Here is a 13,023-nt window from a genome sequence, read left to right as displayed (position 1 = left end):
CTTCAGGAACAAGTTGTCTAACAATTAAAGTATATAAAAGAGGTGGCCTTTATAGTACTTAGTCTAATAACCTAAACTTTAAAAGAATGTCTCATAAGAAATGAGATACATCCTATAAATTATTCAATACATTTACAGAAAATGAAACAATATCTAAAATTCCACCTTTTATTTCAAAACAAAAGCCATTTGGTCACAAATTCAAAGACATACCATTTAGAAAACAAAAAACATACCAACTAGAGGTTCTTCTCTTTTGGGGTCATTCATAAAATCCTTCAGACAGGTTATGTCCTTTGTGAGTCCTCTCTTCACTGAAGTAAAAAATACACACATAAAGAGATATTATACATTAAACAGTTTGCACATAATTTCTATGATCTTAAAGGAGTTTCTAATAGAGACTTAAGGGGGACAAAAATTAATTTTCACTCTGAAATGCATAAGGAAAATGGGCAAGATCTCAGTCGCTCACAGAAAGACTCCAACACTCTGTTTTCCGTAACAATTTTACATGCAAGGAATTAATGTCTTCGAGAAGAGAACCAAATAAACAAAACAGACCTTCTAACACAATCTAATTTACTGAGGAAAGATATCGAGTTCACATTCATAGCATGCCCCAGACCATGTCAGTTCTCATTAAAAAAAAAAAAAAAAAGAAAAAGAAAAAGACAAGCCAGCAACCTCCTTCTTCCCCTAAAACCCTAATACTCATATAACATACTGAGACTGCTTGTTTGGAATCTAAAGTTCAAGAATCATATTGCCTTAAGTCTAATAAGGAACACATAATCTTCACTAATATAGCAAACTCCTTTTGTACTCTGGGCAGACCAGAAGCTGCACAACCAGTTAGTATGTTCCTGAGCCTGAACTAGCAGTGTTTCAATCAGGGCTGTATCTCACTCCTCAGAGTTTTAATAGCTTGGTTTTTGCACTGCCTAAAACACTTTTAAAGTATTCCTGGTCAACTTGGAGCACCAGCAGAGTTCAGCTAAATGTATCTGCAAAACAATCTCAAAGAGGCATTAAGTGTATTCACATGTTGGCCGTTATAAAAGAGCATGCTGAAGTGTTAAAACACATATTTTTAATCTGAGAAAAAAAAAATGTGCAGAAATAGAATGCATCTTCCTAATTATATACAGCTGTATTCTGACTGATGAATTTCATAAGTCACAAACACTGCTAGTTTCTTCAAATCGGAGCAAACAAGTAGAAATACCACAAGCACTGAACAGTATGTTACTATATTCTTTCCCCCTAGGATGCCACGTTATGGTTTAAAACAAAACAAAACAAAACTTCAGAAGGATAGGGAATTCCATGCTTGTTCTTAAATATTCATTCCATTAGGAATATGCTTGTGCTGCCAGCAAGTCAAGCTCCAGAGTGCACACAGAAAAAAAATTCATCAAGTTCCAGCATTAATTTATATGGAATACCTCTTGTAATTTAATTGTGGTAGAAAATACCTGATAGGACACCTCCTGCCACAGGAACAGTGTGGCCCATTCCCACCAAAACTTCACAGTCCTGTTAAAAACTTTCTCTATTGTTTTGGTTTTTGTCTGAGGTGACATACAGCAGTAGCGTAGCGCAACAGAGGTGACATGTAACAAGTTGGTGCCACGTAATGAGTCTCCATAGACAGATTTTTACCAACACTTAAATGTATTATGCAGTTCTCATGCATTTGTGTGCCTGTGCAGTAGCTCTCAGTGTGAGCTGGCTGTTCCCAAGCTGACAGTGATAGGCACGTGGTCTTTTGGGCTTAATGTGGAAAGAGCCACGCAGAAAAAAGTTAAAGGTCTCTACAAGGTAATGGCCATTTTCTTCTTGCTTCCTAACATACAGCTAAATATTCTTGTCTTAGTATCGTCTAGATAATAAACAACCCATACTGTTCTTGGTTTATATGCTTTTGTTTTGTCAAACTTTCACTGTACTCTGTGTGCTGCAAAATTTTCTGTTGACAACTTCACCAGCTAAAAAAACATTAGCTAGATTCATTGATACCAGATGTTATCAGATAACCAGGAATAAAGAAACTATAATGTCTCAAGTTTGAAAGTCTTCCTGTGAAAATACTCGTAACTTCATATTCTCCTATGATCTTTTCTTACATAAATTAACCAGTGCACAAAAGAAAAGCAATGGTTCAAATGTTTGGTAACTTGCATTGCTTCTTCCTAAACCATAATCAACCACCTGCTTTGGTCATCATTAAAACAAAACGACCGATTCCAAAGTTGCATCTGAAAAGGACATTAGCACATTTATATTCAGCTACCTGGTCTCTGTGTTTCATACTTCACTGGAGTTCGGACTGGAACTGGAGGACCTAGGGTAACAGTTTGACAGTCAGACTACTTCTTCTCACTTGCTTTTATTAAGTACCTAGTAGATCATCCAAACAAGTTAGAGAATTGAACAGTTATCTTCATTTTGCAGTTTAATATAGGCTCAGTCATAGCAGTACTCCATCTTGCTACACTTTCCTTTTGTAACTCTACTGCTCTAAGTAAGAAAAAGTCTTCATTTCCACTCCCCTTCCCCACCAACGCAATACACCAAACACATGAATGTCACAGAAGCATAGAGTATTCAATTTTTATTTGATTTTTAAGTGCTTTTCATACTGCCTAGTTATTTTATTATTTTAACTATTCAGTATTGTGCATGACAGTTGATCTGTGTTACAGGTACCCGACAAAAAACTTCTGGTCTAAACATTTAGAGCCTGAACACAGTCCTAGAGACAATTCATGAAGTCATTAAACTGCATACAGACTAGTATCTTCTTTTACATAGGCTTCTGTATATATTTTTATCACTCAGAGCTTCGGAGTGAATTTTTAGATGTGCTTTTGTAACGGTACTTCCACTCCCTTCCTTTGGAACTTCTTTCCCTTGCCCCCCCCCCTTCCCTCAAATCCATAGACACACAAGTGCACTTTAATGACATTCTCAATATTTTTTAAGTTGCAGCATTCAAGATTAAAACAAGATGACACACCAGTACTCATTTACTGGAAAGAGTGAACGTTTAAGTTAAACTATGTATTTGCCCATGTAATTCCTATTTTTGAAGCGAAGACATTTTCTGCAGTCGTGTTATATACATATATGCAACGTGTTATATACATCAATGGTTTTCTCCTCCTCCTGCACAAGATAGGCAGTTAAGAGATATGTATCAAAGCTGTAACTCAAATCGGAGTTGTAAACATTTTGCAAACAACTCTGCAATATTAACATAAGGGAGGGGTATGAGAAAACATACGTCCCTTGATTTCTTACAGTAAATTATACATTTTTTCAGTAAAAAGCTTCGAAGTCTCTGGTAGCATGAACAAAAGAAGATCTCCAGCTACTCTGCAAGTACAAAAATTACTTAATTCCAGAGTTGTTCAGTTAGTGCCTGAAGCCCAAGTTAGATTCCAGGTCCAGCATCTGGAGACCGACAACATGGCCAAATGCTAAATGACACGAATAGGCATCTGTGAAATAAGATTTTTAGTGCTTTATTTTCTGTTTAGTTCTAGGAACAAACTGTATTTGCAGAGAATTGAACCAGAACCAGTTCACAGTGCAGTCTGCCTTAACACGGTTGAAGTTCACAAATATGGTCAAGTTAAAAATCAAGTTATAGCTGCTGCTGTCACCAAAGGTAGCAGTTTGGGGGTTTCAGTTTGGGGTTTGTTGTTGGGGGTTTTTTGTTTGTTTTGGTTTGGTTTTTTTTCTTTAAAAAGGAGGCATTTAGCAAATATTATCATTGCTGCCTGCAAAAGTATAACTAAAGCAACTATGATCTTGAAGACAGTCTTCCAGTCAGCAACAGCAGGTTTCCAGGCTAACGTTTAATTCACATGTACTAGCCACCTGGCTTTGTAATGCTATTAATAATGTACGTTATATTTCTTAAGCATCTCAAAACCAAAACACAACACTATTTTTCCTTAAAGCATATCAGACTGACCAATGAGCTGAAAATCAGCTGGACTGCCAGGCTCAAAGGGCACCGATCAACAGCCCAGCCTCTTGGTGTTCAGTAAGCAGCAGAGCATACCCTAAAGACTGATTCTGGGGCCCACAATGATTAACATCATCATTAATAACCTGTCTGAGGATGCATAAAACACGCTCAGCAAATTCACAGACAACAGTAATTTAGGAGATACAACCGACGTCACAGTTTCAGTTGAGCAGGACCTTGGGAACATTAAGGATTAAAGAAACCTTAAGAAACATAAGAAGTGTAGACTTCTGCAGCTGAAATAATCCCATTCACGAGCACAGGCTGGGATCTGGCTGACTGAACAGCTGCACTGTCAAAAAGAACCTCAGAGTTATGATGAGTGCTAAGCTGAATATTGGCCAAAAGCATGTCTCCCATAAACAAGGCAAACCTCATACTGAGATACTGGACAGGCATCATACTTCAGAACATCTTATCCTCCATTATTTGGGACTTGAGAGGCTGTCTAGTTCCATCCTTCTCCAGTTCAAGTGGGATGTGGAGAAACCAGAGAGGGTCCAGTGGAAGGGCTACCAAGACAAACAACCCAGGGCAAATAACTTATGAGAGCAGGTTTGGGAGCTGGACTTGTTTAGTCTGGTAAAGTGGACACTAAGAGGAGATCTAATAGCATGGATACCTCAACAGCAGCTACAAAGATGAGTCAAACCCTCTGGGGATGTGACAACAGCATAATAAGTAGCAGCCAGAAATAGCTGCTCAGGAGGCACAGATTAGACATTAGGATAAAATTCCTCTTTAAGACAGGGGAGCAACTATGGTCTGATTAAACACAGGTAGCAGACTTTCTGCCCTTGGAGATGTTCAAGGCTTCAGTAAGCATGTGATGACCCAAGCCCTGGCAATAGTCCTGCTTCAATCAGGAAGTTAAGAAATCACCTAATCAGTCTCAGGAAATCCCTTCCAGCTAATGATTTTATTAAGTAAGGGGTATTTTCCAGATACTAGTTATCTATATGAACAAAAAAAGCCCTTTCCTTTCAATATTCAATGACACGATGCTGAACATGTTTCTTCGTTCTACACCTTTTACATCTATACATGTATTTGTAATGCACACACATTCCTAATGCTGCCAGAAATAAAACAGCTGTGTTTCAAAACTTAAGGACAGCTTCAGACATTGTCCACTCAGTTACTCAGCAGCAACAAAGAGGTACTGGACTCAGCATTGCAGATTCACTTTTGAATACAAGAGATGAAGTGCACAAAGACTCTATATTCCGTTGTATGGGGGAACTCCCCAAGAGAGATGTGGTAAGGGAGGTGGAGTAGTGTTCCATCTTAGTACTTCTATTATTATGGTTTCTGAAACATTTTCTCTTCTAGGCTGTAACTCAGAAAAGAACTTCCAAGTTTCCATTCTTTGAAAACATAGCAGTAGTTTTACACCCCAAAACCTTATGTGTACTAATAAATGCTGGACAGACACTGAGCATGGAGGGACATGTTAAAATAAATAAGTTTCTTATATCATAAAGCTGAAATGCTGATCAGGATACCGATAAGGTTGTCATTGGTGAACCCAAGGCAGAATACATGAGATTTGTGCTTTCACTGGAGGAAGAACATGTAGTCAGCACTGTTAAATAAATGCGGCTTATCTTCAGATCTGATTCCCCCCCTGGACTCCATGCTTTACAGAATGACAACAACAAAGATTTCTTTACTCATGGTGCTACTTAAAGGTTTTAAGTTGAAGAATGTAGATGCAGGTTGCTAGATCCAGGAACTAAACACCTACAACATCCTGTATTACACTTTTCAATACTTCTCATTTGTATCATTGTACGAGAAGTACTGCCAGCTAACTTTGCATCTTCATGTAATGCAAGAAAAATTCCACAGGCTGTGCAAAAAAATTCCATTAATCCACTCTTCTTTGTGCCAAATTAATTTTACCAGTAAAGCTAGGCAGCCCAGAAAGGGCCTTAATAGGGCTCATGCTCTACTCTATGCCTCCTACCTGAGCTCCCTTGTTTTAGCAGTAAACACTGGATTTTGCTATTGCCCAGGGAACATTTGCCTAACGTATATTGGCATTCCCCCATCATTTAATGCCTCTTGCTCAAAGCAAAAAGTTTTCCAAACTTCTGTGTGGTTTGGCCAAAAGGTCCCAGGAAAGAAAGCAATGTTCAGTCTCCTCCCCTCCTTATCCCTGAACACGTATGTGCAACTGCCTCAACTAGAGCTGAAAGAAGTCTTCCATCTGTCCAATTATATCATCGTACAAAGAAATCACAACTGAAATTTATATGCTTAACTGAGTCTTGATGTAACTCTTGGTAGTCCTAGAACATCAGCATCTTTTCTTCCCACATCTTCCATTAAGCTGCTCTCCTCTGAACTGCTGGAGAGCAGGCAAAAAAAACCCACCCCAGATACCCAATTCTGTCATTACCACAAAAATAACTTACAGAAAGTGGTACTCCTCCAAACACAATCATCTGGAAACAGATGCATTTCCTGACTTAACTGACTTCAGAGTCAACAAGATTGTACAGTTAAAGAGTCAGGTTACTTATGCTCATCACTTCTGGATTATGAACAGTTACTTTTGATGAGTTCAGAGAGGATACTGTACATGGCATGATCCATTTGAAAACACTCAGAATCCAAATAATTTGTCTTTTTAAATTTTGGTTTACAAATGATAGCAGTATTAGTGGTGTTCTCCCTACTGACAACATAACTTTTTTTTTTTATAAATTCTGCAGCAAGGAAGAAATTGCAGATGTTGGTGTAAAACATTTTAAATATGTCAAACCTCATCTTCTGAAGTACCTGTTCTTCTTTAGACAGTGTACATTTCAGATACTTGTCAGGTTTTGTCCCAAGTGATTTCCAAGAAAACTCACTCTTCACTTTGACAACATTCATGTATTTTTGTTCCTGGCTCTTTGAACTCCAGCTCTGTGAACATGCTGCCACATTTCACTCAGTTTTTGATAACATGAACATGAGAACAAGATTGCAGATCCAGCAGCAGTAACAGGAGAATCTCATTAATTTATATCCTGAAATAATACTAGACATACTTTATATAGTGCACCTAATTTAAGAATACCCATATTTTCCTTGCTCATTCACAAGACTTTACTACTTAACTCCACAAATGCAGTGTAATTTTTGTTCATGCTTACTATATGTGTCTGCAAACTGTAGAAAAAATCATCAATATTTAAAATGAAAAAACAAAGGCCAAGCAAATTCAGAGTTTATTCTTGCATCTGAGTGACAGAGTACAATGAATTTCCTGGATCCGCTGGCTCTTGAGGGAGAGTTATTTGTATATTTGATAATATGTCCGTGGGAGAGTTTTGAGAAGTTCTGCATATATATTGAACATGTAATTCTGCATTGCAGTCCCCAAAATGAAATCTGAATTGCCATCTTTGAAAAGTTACTCAGGTGGAAAGCTTTTCTACCTGTAAAAAAAACACAAACCAAAACACACAAACCACACAACTAAAACATACAAATAAACTTAATCAGGCCAAATTTCAGCCTCTTTTGCAAGCCTAACAGTGGCTTGCAAATTGGCCTCCCACGTCTGGATCTTCAGTGAAGAAGAATTCAATATGGATGAAGTAGAACAAAGGAGACATCAATGGTATGAATAATCATTTCATATTAGAAGATGTTGATTGCTTCAAAATGATTACTGAGGCACAAAACTTTCTGGATTAAAGCACATCTTGCAATGCTTCTTACATGTGGTACCCTGTGATGCTGGGACTCCTCCAGAAGTTAGAGCTAACTTGTTTACCAAAGTTTCATATCTAGATTCTTCACTCTAATAATCAGATATTTTAACATCTCTTCTTGTTCTGTAAGGTACACCACAGCTGAAAGATTCTAACCTATGACATCTCCAGAGATGTGGTGTTTATAACAAGCATACATTCTTAACCTGACTTCTCCACAAAACACTGAGCTTGTGGTACATTAAGCAGTACAGTTTTCTAAAGGCCTAAGTCTTTGCAACAGGCTCCTGTATTCCACCACTCTTTTCACAGTCTTGCTGCCACACCTTCTGTCCTCTTATTCAAGTCTCACTTTCTGTCCCATGCATCCTTTACATTACCCCTCTAAAACAAAATTTTATGGTCTTGAAGCAAGAACCTCTTCAGTTAATGAGTATTACTTTTAATGACCGTTTCTGACAAGAAATACAAAGAAATCTCTAGAAACTGTTTTCCACTAAAAACACTAGCCTATAGCCAAACAAATCCATTGCTGTTGCTGAGGTATAAATACAATTTTGGACTGCTCAAATCCATTGGATTTTGAGGACACCTATGTTTTCAGAACTTTTGCAGAAATTCTGTCAAGGAGCTTCATTACCAGTATTTCTAAAAAGTGAAGATCTGCATGCAGTACTCATATCTGCCGAGGCAAAATGTCTCATAATTGTTCACACACTTGAATGATATGTCTTGCACTGATATTCTTTTGTCAACACCAAAAGCCATGAGAGCAGCTAACGAAGCCCAGTCTCTTAGAAAATGGACTCTGACCAGAACTTTTCTAAATCTTTCTCTTGTGTTGATTCTTCTGGGTCCAGTAAGTGGCGAGCTCAGCCTGCAGCACTTCCCTCAGTAGAGGACTGACACCACCACTCTCCTCTATGCAGATGTGTATTTTCAGGAATCCTTGGTTCAAAAAGGCTGAGAGGTTCAAAAGTTACTGGGGAACAGATGACAAAGCCAGAATGTAAGCCGTGTTTCTTAGGAGAACAGGCTAAGAAGATAAAGTAGAAGCGAAAGGCTTATTTCTTGTGATGACTGACTGTATAACCATTTTGGGTTTTAATCTTCTCATTGGTTTTTATCAGGATTCCTGTACCTGCCAATGTTCTCTGCTTCCTGTACTTTAAAAATCTTGTACATCATCATCAGTGCCTTTACAACAAGATTTCCATTTCCACTGTGAGCTAATTATATCCCACATCTTCAACCTTTCACCACAACTCTTACTTTCATTGATATATGACAGTCTGGATTCATGTTCTCAGTTTCTGGGGGAAAAGATACCCCAACAACTGAGTTTACCTTGAACAGGCCTTTGCTACTCCAAATCCACTACAATAAAGGGAGGCAGAACATTCCAGTGATGCAGCTAGGTAACTCCAGCACTGGTAGAGCTGGATCTGCAACAGTGCTCTGTTAGACTGCTGATTTAGCTTCTTAGCATACTGCCTGAAGCTTAGCAGTGAGTGCATAAAGCTGACAGACAAGTGGGAGACAGTTTAGCCTGGGAAGGTAAGAAACCAAAATACTGGCTATCCATCCCTCTACTAGATAGATACACAAATATTTAGATGTGGAAAGCCGTAATTAAGGTTTCATGCTCTAAAATATTTCTTTGTTCAGCAGTTCACTAGATAGAAATCTCAGAAGAATGTTCAGCATATAAAGAGAAACACAGTTATAGACAGATAAATCTGGCAAATGCAAATACCTGAACTACTAGAAAAGCAACAAACATTAAAATCCCCAAGCAGTATCTATCCTAGGAGGCTGGAAAGAAAAAAAGTGTTATACTTACAATAGACAGTCTTGGGTCTCAGGGCTTTCTCTTTCTTTAATTATGAAGATGCAAGTCATCCCAAAATAAAATAAGAAAAAGAAATTAATGTGGTGCACCATTTGAAGGAAAAAAAAAAAGAGAAGCCTTTGCAGATGAATTACATTACAGGCCAAAGTTTCCATTATCAAATAGGAAAAATTAGTGCCTTTATGATTTTCTGCAAAAGCTGGAAGTACTGACAAAAGTGTACTTACAGTTAATACAAGGTTAATTTCAAGAAAGCCCTGTTATTAATGAAGTTTTAAGAGATGATTATGGCTTGAAACACAACATCAAGGATACCAGACAAAACCTTGAGTATGGCATGATTATAGCTCCTAAGTTTTCAAAAGTTGTAGTTCCACCAAAAAAGAAAAAAACTTGCCCCAAAAGGAAAAACAAACTAACAAAAAGCAGCTCCCCCACCATTTTGAGTGGATTTGGCTAGCCTTAAGGTTTAGCCAAATCCCCTGAAAGTTCATTCATATCATGAAGAACAGGAAAAGTGGCTTTCATCAGCTGAATCCAGAACAGATGGCTTTCTGGCAGAATTTAAGGAAAAGAGGAACTTAAATTTCCATTTCAGAACATGGCTAAAATGATCCTGACTCATTTTGAGAACTTTTTGGCAAATAAACACAAACTTGCCATTTACAAGAATGAAACAGTAAGTGTGATCATTCTACCAGTAAAGCAGCTGCCTGCCCAGAGCAGTCCACGGAGTTGAGTGCTATGTTTTCAGTATTCAGTGGCATGGAAGAGATGCTGCACATCAATGTGACAGTTCAGTAGGAAGCAAGACTGGCACAATAGTTAATTGTTTAAGAAGCCAAATAGCTGTTCTTTCATGGCAGTTATAAAAAAGGAAGTTACCTAAGTCCCAGTATCACCACAGATAGCGGGTGGCATTGTATGACCTCAGCAGGATTTTATAAGCTTAGAATACAGACATAGTCTCCCTTGTAGTTATGTTGCCACAAATATTTTCATTACTTGTCATTCTACAGAGTTTTACAACAAACAGCTGCTAATATCTAACTCTTCAGACAAATGTAGAAAACATTAGCAACTGTGAGCTGCTGCTCAAAGAGAATTTCTTCCTGACCATATTTGGACAATCAACTTTGACTTCGATTGCACTTGGATTACTGCTTTTGTTAATATTAGAAATGGAGTTCCACAACTGAAACTAATGGGTCCATTTTACTTGTGACCCCTTCTTGAGGTTTCTTTAAAAAAAAAGGCAAGAAGAAAAAAACCCAAAACTACATCAGGAATGAAGATTCTCACACATTAAGTAAGAAACTTATTCTCTGTCCTGGGTCATGTGTTGCAAGCAAGTTGCAACAGCTGTTTTTGAGCTAAGACTGTGAAAAGTTAGGGTAACTTTTAACAAAGTGTCTAACTTTGAGAAGCCAAAACTCAAAAAGCTACTGGTTTTTAGGGTTCAAACCTCCCACACACACTGTAATCTGTAAGAGCTACTGCATAAATTAGTTTTCTACACAATTCAAGTTCACAGGTTATCTAACCAAACAGTTTCACATGCATAGTTAAGTATTATGTAAACATAATTCAGTTGTTCCTAAGTGCATACACTCTTGAAATCTTATCAGCTAGATGTTAGCAGCCCATTCTATTAACTCTTCAGGCTTATACTAAACAAATTATTTTTTTTGCAAAAGAAAAGCTCTACAGTTTAAGCCTCTTTGGATCATGAAGGTAAGCTGCAGAACATAACAGCATACTTCTTGAGACCAAACATAAACAATTAAACAGCAAGGCAATTTTTCTGTAACTGAAACCTAGCTATGTTAACATTCCAAGTATCAACAGAAAAATGTCCAATTAAAATGCTTTTCCAGCATGGTTGATTTTAACACCATACGGAAGGACAGAAAAGTTGCCTATACATCAGGTATTTTCAACCGCAGGTTCTGATGCACAACAACCAGGAGCAAGAGGTATGGTGAAGACAAAAACTAACAACTCTCTTCACAGATCTGAACATTCCTTGTTTCTAATGAGGTTGCAGAGTCCTGAATGCAGATTCCTCTACTTTTGGAACACAGTAGGCACTTCTACCCTATCTATCACCAGATATGAAGGGAGGGCAAGGAACCTTGAATCCTTGATAGAACCAGAACAACCTTCATCTGCGCTCCAAATACAGTTCACAGAAGAGGCAACACTCTTCTGCTGGAGCCACACCTGCAAAGGGCTGTTCAAAACACATGGAAGAAAAGAGATTCCACTCTAGGATTTCCTCTCTAGCAAACTGAGCACTAAAGCTAATGAGTATTTGCAAAGCCAGAATAAAATATCACATACCATCATATTCCAGGTATTTGCATAGCAGGTATATTTTATCTGGGGACCGCTCCCTCAAATGGGCCTAGCATTTTACTCAGCTATCAAAAAAAAACCCAAACCCACCTTTCATGCAGTATATTCCCCATTGCTCTTACAGACTTGGTTCAATTAAAAGCATTAGTAAATTTACATAAACATTATTTTCTAACCATTTTACCCTAATGGGTAAAAGTAACATTCAGCTGTTTTTCAAAGTATGTAATACAAGCCAATTCCAATTTCCAAAGAGCTAAGAACTATATGCACATGTATAAATGCTATTTTGCCTAAGTCATTTTCCATTCCCCCGCCTCCCCATCAATACCTATTCAGCAACAAAACCACAAAACCCCTCAGTATGCAACTATACAAAGGTCATAAGGCACTCGACACACATGATACACACTGCCTCATACTGCGGTCATTCTAGCCCCACAATCTTTTGTCCATCAGTAGTTTCTACAGGGGTTTGGCCTCATGAACTATCAGCACTAGAAAAAATTAGATAGGTATTCTGCTTACCGCTCAAGCTCCAGTTCAAGGACACAGAAAGCATCACAGCATGAACACTGAAGTCAGTGAGAAATACAAACTCTTGGCACAGCAAAGAATCAACTATCACGGACAGAAACTAAACAAACTCTAAAGAGGTACACCATATAGAATTAAAATACTACCTAATATTTTGTAAATTAAGCATTCAAAGACTTGAGAACTTCTATGTTTAAGTTTCATATATCACAGAATGCAAGTGGCAACAATTTTATTTAATTAGATAACTGATCATCTATTATTTGACTAGAGCAACTACTCTGAGACTGGAAAAATACACTCACATAATTTCAAAGTGCAAATGGAAAAGGCTTCAAATAAACAAAACCTAACCTAGTAACAAACTAGGAAGAAAGTTATTGCACTGACTAATCATTTGCTTGAAATATTTTTTAATTACTTCTATTTTATGATGCAATATGTCATCCAGTCTATTTCTATCCCTTGAAATCAATCACACATCAATCCAGTGGGTTACAGAGCATTAAGCCTGCAAATATACA

At 37.7% G+C, this 13,023-nt stretch overlaps 1 protein-coding gene across 10 annotated transcripts in view; it reads right to left on the bottom strand.

Annotated features, from left to right (window-relative positions):
- Positions 1–13,023, bottom strand: part of LOC140647829 (uncharacterized) — a 48,275-nt gene that overhangs the window by 20,850 nt on the left and 14,402 nt on the right. For 8 of the 10 annotated variants that reach the window (XR_012040967.1, XR_012040968.1, XR_012040969.1 and 5 more), the window contains 3 exons: positions 9,596–9,629; positions 2,297–2,347; positions 237–314 (listed from right to left, as the gene is read on the bottom strand). Coding sequence is in view for 6 of the 10 variants with exons in the window: in XM_072852916.1 (XP_072709017.1) it covers positions 237–314; positions 2,297–2,347; positions 9,596–9,629 (163 nt within the window). In the remaining 4 variants the exon portion in view is untranslated. The remainder of the gene's footprint in view (positions 1–236; positions 315–2,296; positions 2,348–9,595; positions 9,630–13,023) is intronic. The other 2 variants (XM_072852914.1, XM_072852917.1) reach the window with 1 other exon arrangement.

Source organism: Ciconia boyciana, chromosome 2 (genome assembly GCF_034638445.1).
Source record: "Ciconia boyciana chromosome 2, ASM3463844v1, whole genome shotgun sequence".
Lineage (NCBI taxonomy): Eukaryota > Metazoa > Chordata > Aves > Ciconiiformes > Ciconiidae > Ciconia > Ciconia boyciana.
Note: the sequence above shows the minus strand (reverse complement) of the source record. Positions and strands in the feature narration are given on the sequence as shown.